General features: G+C 39.3%; 1 protein-coding gene across 5 annotated transcripts in view; it reads right to left on the reverse strand.

Moving 5' to 3' along the window:
- Positions 1 to 1226: 1226 nt before the first annotated feature.
- ZNF516 (zinc finger protein 516) overlaps positions 1227 to 21769 on the reverse strand; it is a 108338-nt gene continuing 87795 nt past the window's right edge. For 4 of the 5 annotated variants that reach the window (XM_069957876.1, XM_069957873.1, XM_069957874.1 and 1 more), the window contains 3 exons: positions 17839 to 19287; positions 13515 to 13619; positions 1227 to 3948 (listed from right to left, as the gene is read on the reverse strand). In XM_069957876.1, coding sequence (XP_069813977.1) covers positions 3725 to 3948; positions 13515 to 13619; positions 17839 to 19287 — 1778 coding nt within the window. In that variant the 3' untranslated portion in view covers positions 1227 to 3724. Of the gene's footprint in view, positions 3949 to 12406; positions 12475 to 13514; positions 13620 to 17838; positions 19288 to 21769 lie in introns of all 5 variants that reach the window. The other variant, XM_069957878.1, reaches the window with a different exon arrangement.

Below are 21769 nucleotides of genomic sequence, written 5' to 3' on the forward strand. Positions count from 1 at the left end.
CCAGGAAATACAGAAACACACAACAGAACAAAACCCCCCAAAACAAATGGAATTTTCTTAGCTTCAAAACTGGGATAGATAGGCAAGTATTGTTATATGCTTCTGCAGAAGTTTCTTTTTTTTTTTTTAACCTCTACCCGGAGTTCCCCTTTAATGCAGCCCTAGCAAGCCCTGAAAAACATGAAAACAGCCTATAGTTGTATTCATGTTTTCCAGGCGGCCTTTGGGCTGCATCCAACTTCTGCAGATACCGCCAATAGGATGGACATACTCGGGTTGCACTAATCCCTACTAATCACCTCACACCTTCTAAGCAATTCCCTCATCACTATTACTTACTACCCTAAGGGCCCTTGCACACTACGGAAATAGCGCGGATAAGCTCTGGCGGATTCCGTGCGCTCACCCCCCACCACCACCGCACTCCTGCTTGAAGATCTGCCCGTCCCATAGACTCCATTCTATTCAGACATATTCCACCATCAGCCCAAAAAAGAATTGACATGGCAATTCTTTGGACGGACGGCAGATAGGGTAGAGCGCACGGAATCCGCCTCACCATAGAATGGAGTCTATGGGATGGCCAGATGTTCAAGCGGGAGCACGCACGGTATGCGCTGGAGCTTATCCGCACGATTTCCGTAGTGTGCAAGGGCCCTAATAGATGTAACACATTTCTGAGCACAGTGGACTGGGTTTCCGTAAATACTTTTGTCCAAAATAACATAAGACTCTAGTGAAGTGAAACATTTTCCAGTACATTTCCACCTTTACACTGATGTACTAAATGTACTGATGTACAGGGGAAAAAAATACACACACGGTCACTAGAGTATGCTTTTTCTGGATAGCTTAGTTGATTTTCTTTGCTATGTATGTATGTATGTATGTATGTATGTATGTATGAATGAATGAATGAATGTATGTATGTAAGCCAGTGCTGTAGCTGAACCTTACTGCAAAGTAGGAAGGCTGATACACGATACAGAGCATCACTGTGTCAGTACTGTAAGGGGCCACGGTGAGTTCAGAGGTTTGAATTTCCCCTTTATAATTTTTTGTACAATTTATTGATGCTTATTACCTGAATATCCCATATCACTTTTCAAGACCAACTTTGTGAATAGCATTTTTTTTGTGTACTGTGTGTGTTAAAGAATCCTGCCTGCACGTGGAAATGCAAAATTAGACATAATGTGGTAGCAAAATAAGAGGCTACACAAGTCCAGTGTAAACAATCAAACCCTTTATTGTGTAAATTACATTAGAGCGCTGTAAAAAATAACCTGTTAAAAGAGTGAGAAACAGTAGATTGGTAGAGGTAGTAGGAAAATTTATGTAACAGTCCACAGATGGTTAACAGGAGTGTGTCAGGCCAAAAGTAATTTTAATAGCTGATCAAAATAGGTTGACTAAATAAATAACAAAAATCATTTTAAATACTATAGCCTAGCAGATTTCTACATTAACAAATCAACACAATACTGATGATAAAATAAGAGCACAAAAGCTACACCACTAAGTAGGGTGGTATTACAGAACAAAAAATAAAATACAATTGTTAGGATCCGTAGAGATTTATTTTTAATGTTGTTCCATTCTGTGAATCTTATTTCTGAACTGTACACAGCATGTAATTACCTACAATCATTTCCCCCTACAGTTGTTCTCCGTAAAGAAACACTGATGTTGTAAACTTTGCTGATTAATACCAACATAGCATCAGTGACAGTCATGCTTCCTGCCATTTGTCAGATGTTCTTCAAGACTGTGCCAAAATGAAAGAGGACCTCTATTTAATTGTAAGATCACTGAAAGCTAGACTGTTTAATACCATAGTTGTCATGTTTTCAATGTTTTGATAATAATAGACCATATATTATACCATTTAATCACTGTGCCTTTCCAAACATTCACATTAAACAAAGGGAAGGAGCAAACCACTAATGGAAATAAAAATGTAGATGGTTAAAATGGAACCGGATTATACATATATTTTCATATAAGTAAAGACACGGAATGCATCCATAACTGAAAGAAATACTTCAAACTGAAGCATCTCACATATATTGCCTAGCCAGGCAATACTCAGGAATTCAGAATTAATAAATCAGAGTATTTGAAGAGGGGGAAAAAATTGGGAGAGAAAAAAAAACTCCTGGTATACTCAAATAAGGTCTTAAAAGTATTGGTATGTTCAACAATTAAACAATAAACTAGATTAAAATATTTGTTGGAAAAACACGCACATGGAAGAAAAAAAAAACAGAAAAAAAACAAAAAAAATTTTATTTTAAAACAATTTTTTTTTTTTATCATAAGCCCAGATTCTACAAAACAAAAACAAGCTATTCTTTATAGTACAAAGTAAACTGTTGCTCTCACCAGTATTAAAAGGTTAGAATTATATCTGTACATGTAAAATTATTGCTTCTTTTGAAAAATATATTTAGCATGCTAGGATTTTATACCCATTTCTGCCTTTATAAAAGGTTACAATAGAAAAACAAAAAAACACTAGTAAAGCTTTTGCATTTTTTTTTCACAGAACATTTTCTTTCAAGGCAGCAGTAACTTTTCTTGATAATGCATAAAATCATATGTGCAAAAACTGAGACTCTTAGAAGCATTGCTGTAGCACATAGTGTCACAGCAACAAGGGAAAAATATTTTTATCTATGGAATACATATGTAGTCCCAGTCAGTATCAAACAGCAACACCACCTGCTGGACTGAAGGGTTAAAGTGGAGTACACTGCTTCATTTGCTTTTATTTACCATCACCACACCATAAAAATGTTGCTGCAGAAGAGGTATATAAAGCTTTTTATATCTCATTTTCCCCCCACAACCTGAATGCCACCAACAGAAAAAAATAATAAGTAACATTTTTAAACATGCTATAAACAGGAAAAAAATATATATATCTTAAGACCTCTCTCAAGGTACCGGCTTGGAGAAGGGTGGTTTTTGCAGTGGGGAGATAGATTCATGCATGCTATTCCATGCGCATTTTTTTTTTTTATTCTTTAATTGTTAAAATTTTCTATCTATCTAGTACAGTACTAAAATCTGCAGCTGATGTGTGGCAATAACAAAAGGGGGAGAAAAAAAACTTGCATAATCTTTTACGCGCAGGTTTAAGAAATTAGCCCTATTATAAAAAGGTCCTGAGAGTAAAATGAATAAGCTTTCCCCCTGTTTAGTGTTCATGGAGTATAATGTTAAGTGTTTTGTTGTTCATTTTCTGTCACCCTGTGGAGCATCCTCAAATGCAAGACCACAATCATCATAGCAAGGTCTTCAGGTTGAGCAACTGCATATTCTTATGCAACATCACTGAGCAGTCCAACTTTTAAGCATATCAGTGGTAGATGAATTCAAAGCAATTCTTGTGCCTCGTCCCTGTTACTCACTTTTCATACTCACAAGTAGTCCTCTGAAGTAGGTAACAGATCAGTGCTTACAATCACACATGGTCCAAATTGTCTCATGCTGTACCTTTCCTTCCATCCAGTGTCTGTTGAAAATCTGCTGCATTAGTAAGTGTCTTAGGTCATCTCCACATCTGCCTTGTTTAAAAACAAAGTCTGAAACTTCAAACTAAAATACGAATTAAAATGATATGGATGTATTCTCTCCTACACCTTCATTTAGTATAAATTGTTAAGTAGCACAGTTACACTCCTGCACTAGGGATAGGTCAATACATGTAATGTTTTCTTCACTTTAACACAACAGCCCCAGGGACTTGATGATTTGAAGGCAAATTTTCCAGCTGTTCCTCCATGTAACTGTTGGGATTGTCACCTTGGGGTCGAAGAATCTGCTTGTCTGGGTACTCGCTGTTATCAAAAGGTACCCGATGCACGCACTGCACATGTGTCTTTAGGTTCCCTTTTTGAGAGGCACTGTATGGACAATATCTGCACTGGAATGGTCTCTCCCCTAGGAAAAGACAAGAAACGTCACTTTTTTTTTTTTTTCAAACCATTACAGGTTACTGAACTACTATAGAAAATTCTCAAATCTAATTTAAGATCTGGGTAAATTACATTCTTCACATATCATTCTTAACAAGAATGACCTGGAAAATAACAGTATATGATCCGAGGTCACAATGAAGAAAGGAGAATGAAAGAAAACAGATGACAGAGAAGTACAAAAGCACAGGGGAAGATGTAAAAGTGATAGACAAAGAAAAGGTTCAGTGTGTGTCCACACAAAGAAGAGAAGTAAAGTATTACTCTCACACACAGATCTGTCAAAACCTTACAGGCTTTGTACCAATTTCCATAAAGAATCACAATGATGAACAAATAGGAGGTTCTAAGTACAGGGAAAAGCAAGTTAAATGTGAACTAATGTGAGCCTGAAGCTTTCATAGAACTGTTCCACAATGACATTCTGAACATCACAGAACAATGCCATGTTCCTAACATCACATGGCAAAGCTTAATGTTTAATTAATACATTAACCATATGCAGAGCTAATTACAAAGTGAAAGGCATCAAGGGAAACCAGCCAGGCAAATTATATTTAGGGGCGAGGAATGCGCCCATCCCATGCATAATGTGTGTGGATTGTAGATTTTATACACCTACACAGACAGACAGCGATCCTCCTTTCATACCACTTTAGAGTATGCATGACATTACTGTGTAGAGAACAGTAAAATACACAGCAAACAGTTTTGTTTTACAAAGGTTTAGATCGCTAACACACCAATTTATTGGCGTGAATATAGATTTTCATATATTGGTTCATAATGTATTATTTTGATTAATGGAACAACTATACTACAGCAAAATGAAATAACATTTGTAGTAGTAAAAAAAGAGAATGTATTATTCAATACAAACCTGAAAACAAAGTACAGTCAATTTTATAAAAGTACATTTCTAATGAATCACGTCAATTCATATAGAGTTTTCTAGTTTGCTTGTTTAATTGAAATATTTTTATACAGACTATGAAAGGTATTACAGTTTAACAAACACACAACGATGGATATTACAGTATGAAAAAACATTCCCACTCATTCCTAATATAGGTTACTTAAACCTGCAACAGATGGTCTGAATTTACAATCTGTCAGTAGCTTCTAAAATTACCACTAAGTCTATTCTGTCAATAATTATATCTACAGATATAGAAACCTATGATTTGTGCAGTATTCATACTGGCCACTAGATGTCAGAACAATAATCTAAACAAGTTAAAAAAAAGAAAAAAAGGAAAAAACACACCTTTGTCTAACAGCCTACTTTGAAACTAAATCTTACCAACCCATAACAACTAGTTCATGGCAGATTATTAAAAAATAAATACAAAATGACTGGGCCTGGCTGAGCTATAATGCTGCTCAGTTGCAATTTTTTGTTAAAAGTCAAACAAATGATAAAAGTTATCATCCACAATGATTCTTCATATACAAAATAGTTTTAGTTTTTATGACATAACATTAATATTTAGAAGAGAAAAAGGTCCATGTTATGGTCACAAACACTTTGAAAGTCGCAACTCAATTGCGCAGTGTGTAAATCGACTCTCAAAAGGGTTTTAAGTAAATATGCTTATTAAATGCTATGCAACTTTCAAACAAACATACTTTGTGTTTTAGTTAGTTAACATTTTCTGCCAAAGTAGAAGTATGATTTATTCTGAGGAAACGGTGTATGACTGATAACAGAATTCTCATATATGTTGCATGGTCCTATGCTTTCTGCTTAAAAAAAAAAAAAAAAAAAAAAAAAAAAGTGCCACACCTATTCTTATTACTGTAACAACTCTGCTCCATTCACTTCAGGTTAGTTTTAGGGATGGTCCGAACCTGCCGAGGTTGGGGTTTGTATGAACCTGGACTCTCGGCAATGATTCCCGCTGTCTTAAACCTCCGTGGAGAGGGTGGATAAAGCGGGAAGACCGCCTGGAAAACTGGGATACAGCCTATGGCTGTGGCTATATCCTGGTTTTCCAGGCGGTCCTCCGGCTGTATCCACCCTCTGCACAGAGGTTTAAGACAGCAGGAATCATTGCAGACAGTCCGGGTTCATACGAACCCGAACCTCGGCAGATTCAGACCATTCCTAGTTAGTTTCATTGAAATACCACAGAGTATAGAGCACATGAGTGATGCTGTTTCTGGAATACATCAGCTATGTATTTTTCTAGTCCTAAATTATCCCTTTATTTATTGGTCTCCAATGATCATCGTCCCTCTGCTGGGTTATCCAGCCATTACCAGTAAAGTATGGAGGAAACTGTCAGCAAGAGTTCAATAACCTTGTAACACTGTCCCAGGATAAACGAAGCAATGCATGTTTATAATTTAAATCAATTTGGCTGCCCTCAAGGTCCTGTATTATGATTAGAGATTAGCAAACTTAGTTCAGGTTTGCACAAAACTGAACAGCATTTAAATCCCACTGGAGAAGATGGGTGCAAGCCTAGCTAGGGCTGCCTGTACAACATTGATACAGCTATAGGTCTCCTCTAACCATGTTTTCCATGGGTGCAGCCTACTTTTCCAAGCAGTGGGATTCAAATGACAAGCGTTCGAATTTGATCTTGAAATACTGAAAATGTATAGTATTTAGTCCTCCAGACCACAACAAGTCCCAACCTTTGCATATACCAGTTTTAATTAATAAAGTTACCATAAGCTAATAAAATATATAGTAGGCTATGAATACACTAAAAAATAAATAAGAGATAGTTGATTTGTGCAACAAATACATATAAGAATACATATACAAAAAAGGTTTAAAATTGTCAGTGTAATACCGCTGGGTATTGGCCAATGCTATATTTAGCGTTCGTTCAAATGTGTCAATTGAGGCCACAGATGGAAAACGTTATGAGAAAGTCACAGTTATAGGACCTGTAGTCCCACTATTGGATGTGTATCTCACCGCTCCCGATGCCCGGTGTAGCGAGACACCCAATATCTGGCAGATCAGTTCACATAGACCGGTTCACGTTTAATGTGGCGATACAAAGTATGCGAAATGGCGTCTGTGACGCCGCTCACCCGTCCGAGTTGGTAGCTGCTGTCGTGGCTCTCTCCCTCCTGCGGAGGCTCTTAGTTGCGGTCACTTGATCTGACCTGGAGAGGCTCTTGCAGTACGACCTCGTGGTATTGGCGTCTGCGCGCTGTTCTGTATCACGGCTTCACTCTGTATCCCGGCCTCGCTCTCACTCTCACCTCGGATGTCTCCGTCTAGGGTGAGATGCTGATAGGGATAATGGGTGATTGCCGTAAGTTGATCGGGTGAAAAAGAGTAATCGGGGGCCCCCCCGTAGCGGTATAACTTGTAGTAATAAAATTTCTCTGAAAGACAGTTTATATAATATGCCAAACGCGTTTCAAGGTTATACTGATTAACCCCTTCGTCAGTGGCGATGATGAACAGTAGCAGTGATGGATTGCTATCACTGCTACTGTTCATCATCGCCACTGACGAAGGGGTTAATCAGTATAACCTTGAAACGCGTTTGGAATATTATATAAACTGTCTTTCAGAGAAATTTTATTACTACAAGTTATACCGCTACGGGGGGGCCCCCGATTACTCTTTTTCACCCGATCAACTTACGGCAATCACCCATTATCCCTATCAGCATCTCACCCTAGACGGAGACATCCGAGGTGAGAGTGAGAACGAGGCCGGGATACAGAGTGAAGCCGTGATACAGAACAGCGCGCAGACGCCAATACCACGAGGTCGTACTGCAAGAGCCTCTCCAGGTCAGATCAAGTGACCTCAACTAAGAGCCTCCGCCGGAGGGAGAGAGCCACGACAGCAGCTACCAACTCGGACGGGTGAGCGGCGTCACAGACGCCATTTCGCATACTTTGTATCGCCACATTAAACGTGAACCGATCTATGTGAACTGATCTGCCAGATATTGGGTGTCTCGCTACACCGGGCATCGGGAGCGGTGAGATACACATCCAATAGTGGGACTACAGGTCCTATAACTGTGACTTGCTCATAACGTTTTCCATCTGTGGCCTCAATTGACACATTTGAACTAACGCTAAATATAGCATTGGCTAATACCCAGCGGTATTACACTGACCATTTTAAACCTTTTTTGTATATGTATTCTTATATGTATTTGTTGCACAAATCAACTATCTCTTATTTATTTTTTAGTGTATTCATAGCCTACTATATATTTTATTAGCTTATGGTAACTTTATTAATTAAAACTGGTATATGCAAAGGTTGGGACTTGTTGTGGTCTGGAGGACTAAATGCTATACATTTTCTCCATTTTTATTCTTTTAGCCCATGTCTAGGTAAGGGCATTTTAGGTTCACCTCGACCCAATTAGTTACTGTAACTGTGAGCTGCACCTATATATATTCGATCTTGAAATACTGTACTATGAACCCTGATATCTTTTCAACAATATTGTTTATGATATGTACAGCACAAATCAAACAGGCTGTCAATCGAATACAGAAGGAGGCTGCAAAAGAGGATGGAAATGCTAGCCAAGGGAGATGATGGGCCAGCTCTTTGGGAGCTTGACACTATTTTTCATATATGAAAAAAACACCAAAATAAAACACAACACAGGGTGAAGTATGAAGATCTAAAGGTACCGTATGTCAGCGAAGGTGGCTCATGCAGTTTGATAAGTTTGAGTCATCTTTACACGGTCTTCTCTCAGCTTGGATCAGCTATTAGTTTACTGTATGCCAAAAATGTGCATTTAAAGCGTTACTGTCATTTGTAATAATTTTTGACATGCCATTAGACGTGTTAAAAGTTATTGATCGCAAAGGGTCTCGACTCGATTCATTATAGTCTATCAAGGAAAATAATCTGATGTTCTGTCAAGCCAGGGAATGGAGTGCACTCCCACTACGATGGAATCGGTAACTTCTGACATGTCTGAAGATGTGTCAAAAGGTGATGCAAATAACAGTAACGTTTTAACTTTTGGTGCTTTTCTAGCACCCAAAGTCACACTAAAGCCATGCGTCTTTCTGATAAACTACTCCCCTTTCCCACAAGGTCACACCACCTTGTCGATCATGGCGCAATAGTGTTCAAAATACATAGCAAATGTTGTACAAGGCAAAAAAAAAGAAAGAAATACCTATATAGATCTTGTGTTAAAAATATGTCCATAAATATTTTCAACTTTTTACAGTTACCTCAAAGATTAACTAAAGCAGAGCAAATAAATGAGCTAGTTGTTATAAATAAGCTAGCTCTTAAGTAACAGGCCTGTTAGAAACGTTAACTTTAAAGAAATGAGAGGGTAAAAAGTATGGACTGCATGTAAGTAAGGCATTGCAGATGGTGACAACTGTTTGGTTTACTGTGGTAGCAATAACCTAGATGGAAAGGTAAAGAATGAAAAAGCAGCAAGATGCTGTATGGACACCTATGACAGGTACTGATTTCCTGGTACTTTTTCAGATACTAACAACACTTTTGTAGCCATCACAGAAGCTGGTAAGATTAGGACAAGACTACAAAAAATGCACCTATGGTATATGAAGATATAGCTAATATTGTAAGGGGAACTGGCTATAGTGAAACAAGGAATAGCAACTGGTGAGGTCATCAGCTCCACATAATCTGAGTGTAAAATCAGTTTTTTGTATGTTAAAGACCCAAATAAAGACAGCAAGTAACATTTGGAACTTAGTACTATGCAGTACTACAAAAGTATCTATAAATACATTCTTTATGTTTCCTTTTGCATGGCAGGTTTTCAGTATACTATTATAAAGGGTAGACTGGCTTCAGGAAATGCAGGAGTTGTACAACTTTCTATAGTCTTCTTTATGGTTTTCAAGATCTGTGCTTGTAGGCACTGAAAGTGAATCTTCATTGATTAGTCTATTTGCCTAAATACTGTATTTACATTGCTACAAAACAGCAGCTCTGGAGCACCTCAACAAGCAACGATCAAACAACTAACGAAAATTTATTTGTATGTCATTGACTGCATCTTTTGAGCAGACCATAAAATCATTGTTAATTGTTCACAAAAGTTTCAGTGTATGTAATCGTTTATTCGTAATTACTATCGTTCGCACACTAGAGTGTACAAAGAATCGTAATTACAGTCGCAATTGCGATAGTAACTTATCATTCTGTGTATCATTCCTAAAAGTCATATAAATCAATAACCGGTGTGTGTGGGGGGGGGGGGGGGGGGGGGGGAAATCGCTTCTCCTAATAGGCCCCTTAGTGATGTCATGTCATACAAGTAATGGTCCGTTTACACGGAGCGATAATTCACCCAATCGATCGTTAAACGATTTAGAAGCAACGATTTGGTTTTTATAACAATCAGCGTTTAGACGAAGAGATAAATCAATAGGAAAAAATCTTTATTGCGATCGTTTTAAGATCGCTTAAGCCCATCTCATAGGGTGAATCTTTGAAAGACTGTTTACACAAAACAATCTGCAAATTTTCAGCAAACGTTCAACGATTTGAGAAGCAAACGATTTGAAAACATGTTAAAAGATCATGATTTCTCGCTTGTCCCTTGATCCTTCGCTGTGTTTACACGAGCCAGTTATCCCTCAAATGCAATAGCGCCGTGTAAATGGACCATAAGTGTCACCACTGAGGCTAATGACTGATTGGATTTATCAAAGTGTCATCACTGCTGGACTATTGAAGACCACCTAAGTGCTGGAGAAGGAGGAAATTTACTTGGCAAGTACTTTATTAAATTTTCTTAGGTAACTTTCTTAAAATTCCAGACAAGCCGTTTAATTCATGGGAAATACAGTTATAAAGGAAGTTAGTATAATTGACAGGTGTTTACTCCAGATTAGATTGTAATGTGGTTATATGGTGATCAGATAGACGCTTGGCTCATAACAGTACAGCTATCAGCTCTCAAGTAAGCAGCTGTATGCCTTTGTGATCATCACATGACCAGAACCGACCTTCATCTTATGGAAGTAAACAGTGAAGACTCTCATCTAATAATAGTTACAAGCACGAGCCTGGAACGCGGCTATTAGACATGAGTGAATTTACAGTACAAACAAAGCAAATATCTTCATTAGCTCGGCAATCTGCTTATCAGCCTGCTGCTTTTGAAGTCTGTGCAACTCTGCCCTGGGTGCCTTGAAAAGCTGCACCCACTCCTGGGGAACCTCTCCCAGGACTAGATCCAGCTTTTCCTGGCACCCTGGGTGGAACGGCATAAAATTTAAAAGCAGCAGGCTGATAAGCAGATTGCCGAGCTAATGAAGAGATTTGCTTTGTTTGTAATGTAAATTCACTCATCTCTAGCTACTATGACTTAACTGACATAAGGGAAGATAATCTAAATAGTCTGTAAAAAATTATTTTTGCACCTTGCTTAACAAGATGATGTGACTTACTGGAAAGGGGGTAGGACTTGGGCAAAAAAAAGGGTGGGGTTTAAAAGTTGTTTTTTTTTTATTTTTTTAAAAGCTCCACTTTTAGCATGCATTTTGTGTAAAACTAGGCCAACTAAAAGATGGTTCAAAATTACACCAGATAGTCTGAAGATGACCTGGATTTGTTAAAAATGTAGTACACCCTGTATTTTAACATGCACGAATAAAAGTTATATTTTAATCCTTCTACGTCCCGGAGTGCCGACTTCCACACCCCCTCCTTCCTACTCAGTAGTACACCCTCAGATTGCCTGGTTTAAGTCTATACTGTGTAGGAATTAGACAACTATTGATCATTTCCCCCAAAGTGTATTCAGGAATTGGGTTACATTTCACAACATAATTTGTTTCATTTCATGAAACCAGAATACCCCTTTAAATATAGTAGAGCTTGGTTCTCTATAATATGGGGTTAGTTCCCATATTCTCTGTGCGCTTCTATGGCTTCAGGTACATTCAGCAAGGAAGTGTGTTCACATTTTTTTCTACAGAAGGTGTTAGACTAGAAGTAAGAAGGAAATGGAAAGGGAGCCTGTTTAGATAGCAGACACTGGATATTAGAAAACAGGAAAGGCACACCACCACACAGAGTCCACAGAAACTGCAAGGTCAGGATAAGGAGGTACTCTATAAACTCTTCTTGAGTTGACACTAGAAAAAAATACTCTTCAGAAAAACACAGACTAGTTCTTTGATTTAGGAGATACAGATTCCATAAAATGTGGGATTTGTAAGTTACGGGTTATATACACATATACACATTATATATATATATATATTATTTTTTTTTACATATCTATATATGCATAAATAGCTGTTATTCCAGTACTCATTTGAGATTACATGTTTGAGTAAAGGGTAAAGAAGCAATAGGTCATCTGGGAACAGATGAGGAAGGTCAGTGCTTTACTGAGGAGTACTACTGCGCAACTTTTCTCCCCAGCAATCATAAGAAAAACCAAACACTCAATTAGTTGATAACATACTTGTTTTGGGGCATCTGCGGAGGTGGTGTGAACTTCAGTACCTCGGAGTCCATTAGACTCAAATACCACTGTGGGAACAAGGGGTCTTGTTAAACAGAGGAGCATTGAAGCTTTCGTTAGTGTGTGCACATCATTGAGACCATTACAATTTAACCACATTAAAAAGGGAAGGGGTAAAAAAAAGAAAAGAAAAGACACCAGTTACTTGCCTGTGGCCAGTACATACCAATTTACTGTAACACTTTCAGTGAGAGTGTGTGCTAATGGCAGCCTAAGGCCACTGCCCTTTTTAATTCAGATTTCAGTGCTGAAGAAAGCAATCACTGACAACATTAATTATCAGTGTGTGTGTAAAGGGACCCTCTACTTGCATTACTTACCATTTGGCCTCTGTCATTTCACATCAGACTGGCTTATGTATGCATCATTCACACTTCTGCACATAAGCCCAATAGTCTAGAGCTGTCACAGAACGCTCATAGCACATTTCAAGCTCTACCTAACTTGCAATGTTAATAGTTGCAAAGACCAAATTGGTGTAGCTTCAAACAGATATTAAATGGCTGTATTAATTAAGTTTAATTTATCACTGTCCAGCCTAGAGAGGGAATTTAGTCATAAAACAAAAAATGGCATAAGGTGGTGATGAGGATGATGATGATCATGTAAAACAGGGGTTAATGATATGCAGAGACTGATAGCTGGGTATCGGTGCGCTTGTGGCAAAATGAATCACTTGCATATTTATACATACTCATTGTGGTCTTTAGTTAACCTTTTCCATCAAAAATAAAAAAAAAATTCTCATAAATACCAGACATATAATTACAGCTGATACTTTTTAAAACGGAGTATTAACTGCTCATTAGCTTCCGTAAAAGAAACCACTCCAAACCAAGATCGAGAAGACCTCCACTATCAATACCAATAAAAAATATTATTATTCATGTAGGTACTGGGAAAAAAAAAAAAAAAGGATAGAATCAATCAATGCAAGTAAATCAATGGAGCCCAAGCAATACATCTAATCAAACAGGTTAGTAAGTGCAATAATACAGTGATAACAGTTTTAATGGTATTTTCATATTTGTCATAATTGAGAATGTACCTGTATGAGACCTCATATGGGTCCTTAAGTGGCTTGGCTGGGTGAAACATTTCCCACACTCAATGCAAACGTAGTCTCCTTGTCGTGCCTGTGTCCTAAGCATTCCTTTGGATGATAGCAAGAGGAGGGAGGGAGGAAAAAGAAAAAAAAAAGGAGAGAAGTTGAGAAGAAAACATTATGCTAGAAGAAAACATCATTAGTATGTCTAATGTGTCATTATGTGAGGCTACCTTCAGGCCCTAGATGACAACTGTCAGCCTTCATCTGGGCTGGGGATGACAGGCCAGGCACACACAGGACTGCGAGAATGCATAAATTACATTGAATTAAAAAACACTCCCCGTGATGTGCCCGCACCAGGACTGGCATGTCAGGTGTGCGCTTTTCAGAGCAGCTGGATCCACTTTTCAGCCATCACCCAGCTTTGTCAAGCAGTGTATCAAGCAAATCAAAGTGACTCCAGCGTGCCAGAGACTAGTCACATGGATAATAGAAAATGAGTAGAACCAGAGCTTGCCTGTCCCCCCTGGGCTGATGTACCTTGGAGACAAATGCAGAGTGAGTGGAGCCATCACAGACTTCTCAAACCTTTAGCCCTCACCTATCTGCCTGCTGGTGCTACTGTGACCCTAGACCTGGGAGGCACACACTAAAGACATCTGAGAATGAGAGTGTCTTTCTGGACGCTTTCAGACAGTGGGCACATAACAGCCCTCACTTCTGCCTTTAGTAAACATGTTTTCTGGGCCATTAGCATTTGTGGAAAACTACTCAGACTATCCTTTTTTTAAAAGGTCACTTTACAACATCTGACTTAAAGGGCTAGCTGTTGTCTTGCTGCTGATCAAGAAAGACAAGTCTGACTTTTAGATTTGTATGTTTGGTTTGGAATATCATTTGCTTCTTTCAAACATTCTCCTGGAAACAACACATTCTATGCGTCTAGCTGGCTTCAAAACACACAGAAAAATAACAACAAACATAATTTAAATTACATTACCAAAAATCTAAATAAACTAGTTAAAGAAACAGATAAAAACCTTATAATGAATTTAGTTATCATCCTTATGTATAGAGTGTGCACATAGAAAAAGATGTGAAGTACAGAATGAAGCTGTATCATACACAACTCCACTTTGTGTACAGCTAAAGAAAGGTATACAGCAGTATATAACCCAACTACATTAAATGCATGCATAGGAAGAACCCATTAGAGGTTATGTAAATAAAGCATTAAACATTCAAAACTGTTGCATCAATAAAATTTACATTTTTAGGACCTAATGTGCCATATGGGATTATGATGATGCAGATAATGTGAGGGACAAAAATCACAGGGTAACCCATCGGAAAGCATTATTATGTTGTTGTTGCTGTTATTGTCTTGTTTTTTTTTTTTTTTCAAAGTATTTATGTAGCACATTACAAGGCGTACATCTTGTCAAATTGATCCAATAAAAGTTTTAAAAACTTCTTTAAATGCTTAATTTGAGTAAAAAAAAAAAAGTTCAATATTGTTCTAGCTATATTTATAAAGATACAAAGTACTACTGTCTATAGCAAAGGCAGAAAAACATGTACATGACAGCTGACATACACATAAACAAGAAACTGAACAGTTTATACTCTGAACCAGGAATCGTGAAGTGTATTGCCACTTATGAAGCTCAGAAGAGGGAGAGATGGTTGGATTCTATACTATTCAACATCAATATTATCTGCACCCAGGAGCTCTGGACTTTGGAGTTCTCCTAGGAAAACATAGGCCTACTAATTCCTAAGAGGACAGATGCCGACTATGTCCTAAGACATCGGGGGCCTACTAACTGCAGACTTTTGGTTATATAGTGGTTAATTATTAGTGACTAATCTTGAAAAATTAACCACTAAACTATCAAACCCTGGCAAATACTGTGAATTTCGCCCAGATACTGTGATAAAGTAAAGAGCTTAAGTAAATCTGTCAGCTTGTAGCACCATCTGGTGTCAGTCAGAGCTCACTGCCACAGCAGCAGATTCAATTCCCCCTACATCAGCAAAGAAGGGCTTAGGAAAGATAAAGCCTGCACTGAAGACTCATTGTGCAAGAACAGATGAGTCTTCATTGTCACTAAACGAGACCTATGCAGGATTGAAATTAAAGCCTGTTGTCTGCCCACACTGACACCAAGTGGCACAGATGCTGGGGAAAGCTGAATACGATCAAAAACAAACAAAATATAGTCATAAAATCCTGACTGCAGGTTCTAGTTTAAATGATAAATATCATCCAACATACCTTTCCATGTACAACTCCCTGAAGAACCCCGCCACATACTGTGATCATTGTATTAACATCCTAACATCACCACAATAGTAACCCCCACCAATGAGTCAGCGATGACCACAACAACCCTGCTCAGCTGTCAGTGCGGCTGCCTTCCAGCTCCCCTCTCCAAAGTTCTAAGAAGTAGAAAGGGACAGGTCTGTCCAGTATGAGATGTGTGATAGACAGATATTGACCAGTTCTGCCATCCACGTAGCTTTCTGTGAAAGATAATCCTGTCAGCTGATGCTTATTCCAGACACTAGTAATGTAATGCCTGTGTTTAAAGACATATACTGCAATACACTTATACAGGCGGCAAGGATTAACAGCATCATGCTGCTGCACTTCAAGTTGATGAGACAGTAAGATCACTCTAAAGAAAATTTCCCCCACCAATCCTCCTCTGTCAAGCTGTTACAAATTCCATTCAGTCATGTCTTTGTCATACTCAGTCTTCCAGAAGCGACAATCACTAATAGCATTAAAGCGGCTGCATGAGTTGTCACCAAACATCCCCCATCTCCACTAGAAAACTGCCTGGTTGTACAGTGACACACATGCATGGCAGTGTACCTCTGCTTCGCAGGAAAAAGTGCCACTCAGTAGTTTCTAGAAAGCTGGGTAATGAGGAATGGTGATACTATGTGCATGTATGTAGTGTATGCAAATAAATATCCACAGTTTAACAAAATATAAACTGATAACGTTCCAATGTTTTAATAACATTTTCACCAGGTCCTGTTAAGTATATTTGAACTTTAAATGAAAATAAACCACAGAGGACATTTACACGTACAGGGTATTAAGCTGCATGTTTTTGATGCTGCGGTTTTGTTTGTTAAAAGTGTGAAGCCAAACACAAGCAGGAGTAAAGCCAAAAACAAGCTGCAGGTTCTCAGCTTTAAAACATGCAGCTGGAAATATTGCGAGTGTGAATGTACTCTAAGAGGGTTTTCCCACCCAGACAAATTATTCCCAGAATAGGGCATAATTAAGGGATTGTAGGAGGTCCGACTGCAGGGGACCCCTGTGATCTCAAGAAAAGGGACCCCAAATTCCAAACAATGAGCTGCACTCCAACTTCATGCTCTAAAAAACTGCCAAAGATAGTTGAAATATGCATTAATCCATCTCTGGCAGCTCCAGAGAATGAATGGAGTAGTTGTGCACATGTGCAACCTGCAGCTCCAAGCAGCCGATATTTTGGGATTCCCATTCTGTGTCAGCGTTTTAGTTTTGTTCTATCCCATGGATACTGTGGATAGGGCTTAACTTGTCAAGTTAGGAAAACCCCTTTAGGGTGCCTTCACACCTACCGGATCCACAGCGGATCTCACTTCTGCGGATTCAAAGCGAGAACCGCTGCGGATCCGGTATCAATTCACCCCTATGATAGCACATATTCGCAGCGGGATTGACATCCCGCTGTGAATATGTGCTTTAACTCCCTGGTGTCCGCAGCCCCGCCGCCGCATCCCCCCATCCCGGCCACATCCCCCCCATCAGCCCACATCCCACTGCCGAGAGAATAAAGTACCTGCTCGGCGGCGCGGCTGCAGTGAGGCTGCCGGCTCCGGTCCCGCTCGGATCAGCTGAGCGGGACCGGAGCCGGGAGCTGCACTGCAGCCGCGCCGCCGAGCAGGTAATGTATGCTCGCGACGGCGGGCCGGAGATGGGCTGATGTGGCCGGGATGGGGGAGGAGATGCGACGGCAGGACTGCGGGCACCAGGGAGTTAAAGCACATATTCACAGCGGGATGTTAATCCCGCTGCGAATATGTGCTATCATAGGGGTGAATTGATACCGGATCCGCAGCGATTCTCGCTTCGAATCCGCAGAAGTGAGATCCGCTGTGGATCCGGTAGGTGTGAAGGCACCCTTAGGTTAGATTTACTAGCAAAAACAAAATTCTAACTCCGCAACAGATTTCAGCCCCAATATTAATGAGAAATCTAGGAAACATCAGCAGTAAGTGAAAAGGCTTTCATGGAAAAATAAAACCATCAGAAATTTACCTGCATTATCCAAACTACTATTGGCTCCCCAACTTTGGTACAGTGATGCTAGGTCCTTTGGAATGTAGGTCTTGAAGATATTGAGAATGTCTACTCGCTTTTCAAGGCCCTCAGCCACAGGCTCTTGCTTTATTGGTTGAAAAGGCGATGGAGCGCCTGTTGCACTGGGTTGAGTTTGTAACGCAGGGCCTGTCTTGAGTCCAGCACTACTGTTGGACACAGCTCCAAGTTCACTAATAATCTTGGCCTGAGATTCCCTTTGAGGCACTGCAGGGCTCTCCTGTTTAATATGGGGCTCTACTCTCTGGAATGGAAAGTGTGTCTGTGACAGTGTGAATTTGTTTTTTATCGCATCAGACAGAGAAAGTTTATTTGGAGATGTAAAACTGGATACTCCTTGGGACATCATGTACTTTTCTGCTTGTTTACTACTAGAAGGCTGCAGAATTTGTCTCGATACTGATGTCTGAAGTGGTGGATGATTTCTGCTGTAACTTCCAGTTTGGGTCAGTTTAGGATTTGAGTCATATTTGCCTTTTGTTGCTGGTTGTTGGACCACTGTGCTATATTGTTCCTGAGCAGATGCTACCTTGGACAGTCGCTGTGCATCAGAGTTGGATGTTTTAGGCCCACCGATGCCTCGAGGGTTAACACGCATCTGAGATGCACATGCCTTAGAACTATTTCCTAAATTTGATGCGTTGCCTTTGGATGCTGGAGGCTGATTTGGCATCTGTGTACGTGTGAACCTAGCTATGGGCAATGGTTGACATTCTTTGCCGCCAAGTGATGGAGGTGGTCCCGTACGCCCATTTCTAACCAGAAAAAGGACATTATTTTTTAAATTTTTGAAGCCATTTTGTTGAATCCACTGAGGGGCCATTGAGTTACAGCTGACTTTATGCCAAATCCTTTTGTGCATCCACAAAACTTCAGGGTAATAAGTCTTATGACTACAGTATGGGCACTGATGAACAACCAGCTCAGCTTGCAGTGCATCAGTAGCACTTTTACTACAAACCTCACTCCTGCTTGATCTTTCACTTAAATCCATGGGAATAAGCTCTTGAGTCTCTGTGCCATTATTCTTTGATGCAGAGTTTTCATTCAGCAAGTCAAGTGCCATTCCATGAGTTGTTTCAGATGACAACAGTTTTTTCGTATTAACGGTTTCCAAATTGTTTTGCATTGCAGAATGGGGTGAGCTAATATTCAGACCAGATCTGTGAGGGTCTTTGTTGTGTTTGAATGCTGGTACTTTTAAATCAGAGGGATACTCTGTTTTCACAAAAGAATGGTTCGGGTGCGAAGTAGAGACAAAAGAAAGACTTTGCAGATCCAGGTTTTCACATTTGCTGGTGTCTTCAGATTTTATGGTTTGAAGGTTTGCACTGGGTATTTCCATGTCCATATCCTCCCCAGAATATTCATGGTGGTACAGCTTTATCCCTGCAAAACAAAAAATATTGTTGAGAAATGTTTTAAAAAAAAAGGCTGAGAAGAGGCTGTTGCATACAAAACTTCAAATACACTAACTTAGGATGAGTTATGGTCAGGTTTCAGTGAGGATGCTATTTTCATGGTGATTTCTTCATCTATCATGAAGGGCACACCAGGGCCTAGTCAGTAGGGAAAGTCAAGGCCCTATTACACTGAACCGTTATTGGCCCTACTTGGCCCATTACAGACCGTTCAGACTGAAAATCGTTCAGTGTAATAGCACATGTTTACAGGCAACAATCTGCTGACATGAACAATGTTGGGTAATCATGGTCTTTTAAGGAACAGGAATAAATATTTGGTTTGCTCACCCTCCTGTGTTGTGCCAAACAGATATGTAACTTGTGGTATCCTGGAAAGGAGCTGGTTGGGAATACCACCTGGAGCTGGCAGGTGATAGCAGGAGGCTTGTAATTGTAGAGAATCCACGGCTCCAACATTAAAATAGTAAACTTTATTCCAACGTCTTAAAACTTGATAACAGGAAAAAGTTATCAAGTTTTAAGACGTTTGAATAAAGTTTACTATTTTATTGTTGTTGGAGCAGTGGATTCTCTAAGACCTCATTCACATGTCCGTAGTGCATAGAAACAGAAGATTGTCGGGAGAAAAAGACCACTGGGTCCATCTTGTCTGCCCTTTTAGTTTTTACATTCTTATTACCTTAGGATAGATATATGTCTGGCATGTTTACATTCTGTTATTGTAGATTTATCAACCACATCTGCTGGAAGTTTGTTCCAAGTATCTACTAACTCTTTCAGTAAAATATTTTTTTCTCCCGTTGCTTCTGATTTTTCCCCCAGATAACCTCTCACTATGTCCTCTTGTTCTTGAGCTCAGTTTTTTACTAAAAAACTTCCCTATTTAGTCCTTTAACATACTTAAAGGTTTCAATCATGTCCCCCCTTTCCCTTCTTTCCTCCAGACTATACAGATTCAAATCCTTAAAGTCTTTCCTGATATGGTTTATGCCTCACACCCTCTGCCATTTTTGTAGACCGTCTTTGGACCTGTTCTATTTTATGAATATCCTTTTTTAGATGAGGTCTCTAGAACTGGACACAGTATTCCAGATGTGGTCTCACTAGAGCTCTATACAGCGGGATCACAATCTCCCTCTTCCTACTGGTTATACCTCTAGCTATACACCCCAGCACACAATTTGCTTTCCCCACTGCCTGGTTGCACTGGTGACTCATTTTAAAGTGTCACTGTCGTTAAATTATTATTTTTTTTTTTCAGAAATCAATAGTCCAGGCAATTTTAAGAAATTTTGTAATTGGGTCTATTAGCCAAATCTGCCATTATCTGCATGTAAAAAAGCCTTTTCCCAGGTCCCCCCTCCTCTCCTTTCTACTACCCACTCCTCAGAATCAGAAAATATCGACTGTTTTTTCATCAGTCGGATCTGTCTGGTCTATGAAGAGGGGAGGGGGAAGAAGCGAGATTAGCCGGCAGCAGAGAGCTGAGAACAAAGGATTGCTCAGTGGGGGAGCTATTCAGAGCCCTAATTAGAGGTCAGATAGGTCCATGGTGCCTGTCAAAGGAGAGACCTCGGGATGTGAATGTAAATTAACTCTTTGTTGCCCTGTTTTGCTGCTTTTACTTTCTATCTCCATAGGAAAACCATGAAGACAGGGGGGGAGCTTCAAACTGCTTTTTCATGATAAAAATTCATTTTTCGGCTAATAAAACCAATTACAAAGTTTCTTAAAATCGCCTGGACTATTGATTTCTGCAATAAAAATTTTAACGACAGTGACACTTTAAGGCTGTCAGAAATTACTACCCCTAAATCCTTCTCTTCTGAAGTCTTTCATATTCTTGGTACTCACTGCATTAAGGTAGTTTTAATTAAATGGCAATAAAAGTTATATTTTAAATAGCACTTTATTGGTAAGATAATGTAAAACAATGTGTTTACCAAACTCAAAAGTTTCCTTATGAAAACAAAACTGTCAAAAGTCTTTGGAAAGATGTATTGCCAATGTCCACAGATCACTGCCACTTTTTGTCTTGCACTCTATAATTCTACAAATGACCATTGTCAGCAGCTCAATGATCTCCTAAACCGATGAGTTTTTTTTAGAGTTCAACCAAATTGTCAATCGGATAAACACATCCATAACAAGAAAAAGGATGAGAAGGAAACCGAAACGTAAAATTTTCATTGCTCAATTAAAGGGTCACAGTAAAAGCGTAAACAGAACTTTTCGCTTTCTAAAGTCACAGCAATAATAGACAAGAACTTGACTGAAGGACTCATCTGAAAAAACTTCAAGGCCTTCAGGAAATTGAGAAGGAATTATTTGTGGGATACAGCCTTTCTACAAGATCAGCTTTATCTGCAAAAGGCAGCTATATAGAATGACTCTGCACAAGACCTGTACCACACTGTGATGTCAAGCTTCTCTATATCAATTTTATA

Source organism: Dendropsophus ebraccatus, chromosome 2 (genome assembly GCF_027789765.1).
Source record: "Dendropsophus ebraccatus isolate aDenEbr1 chromosome 2, aDenEbr1.pat, whole genome shotgun sequence".
Classification (NCBI taxonomy): domain Eukaryota; kingdom Metazoa; phylum Chordata; class Amphibia; order Anura; family Hylidae; genus Dendropsophus; species Dendropsophus ebraccatus.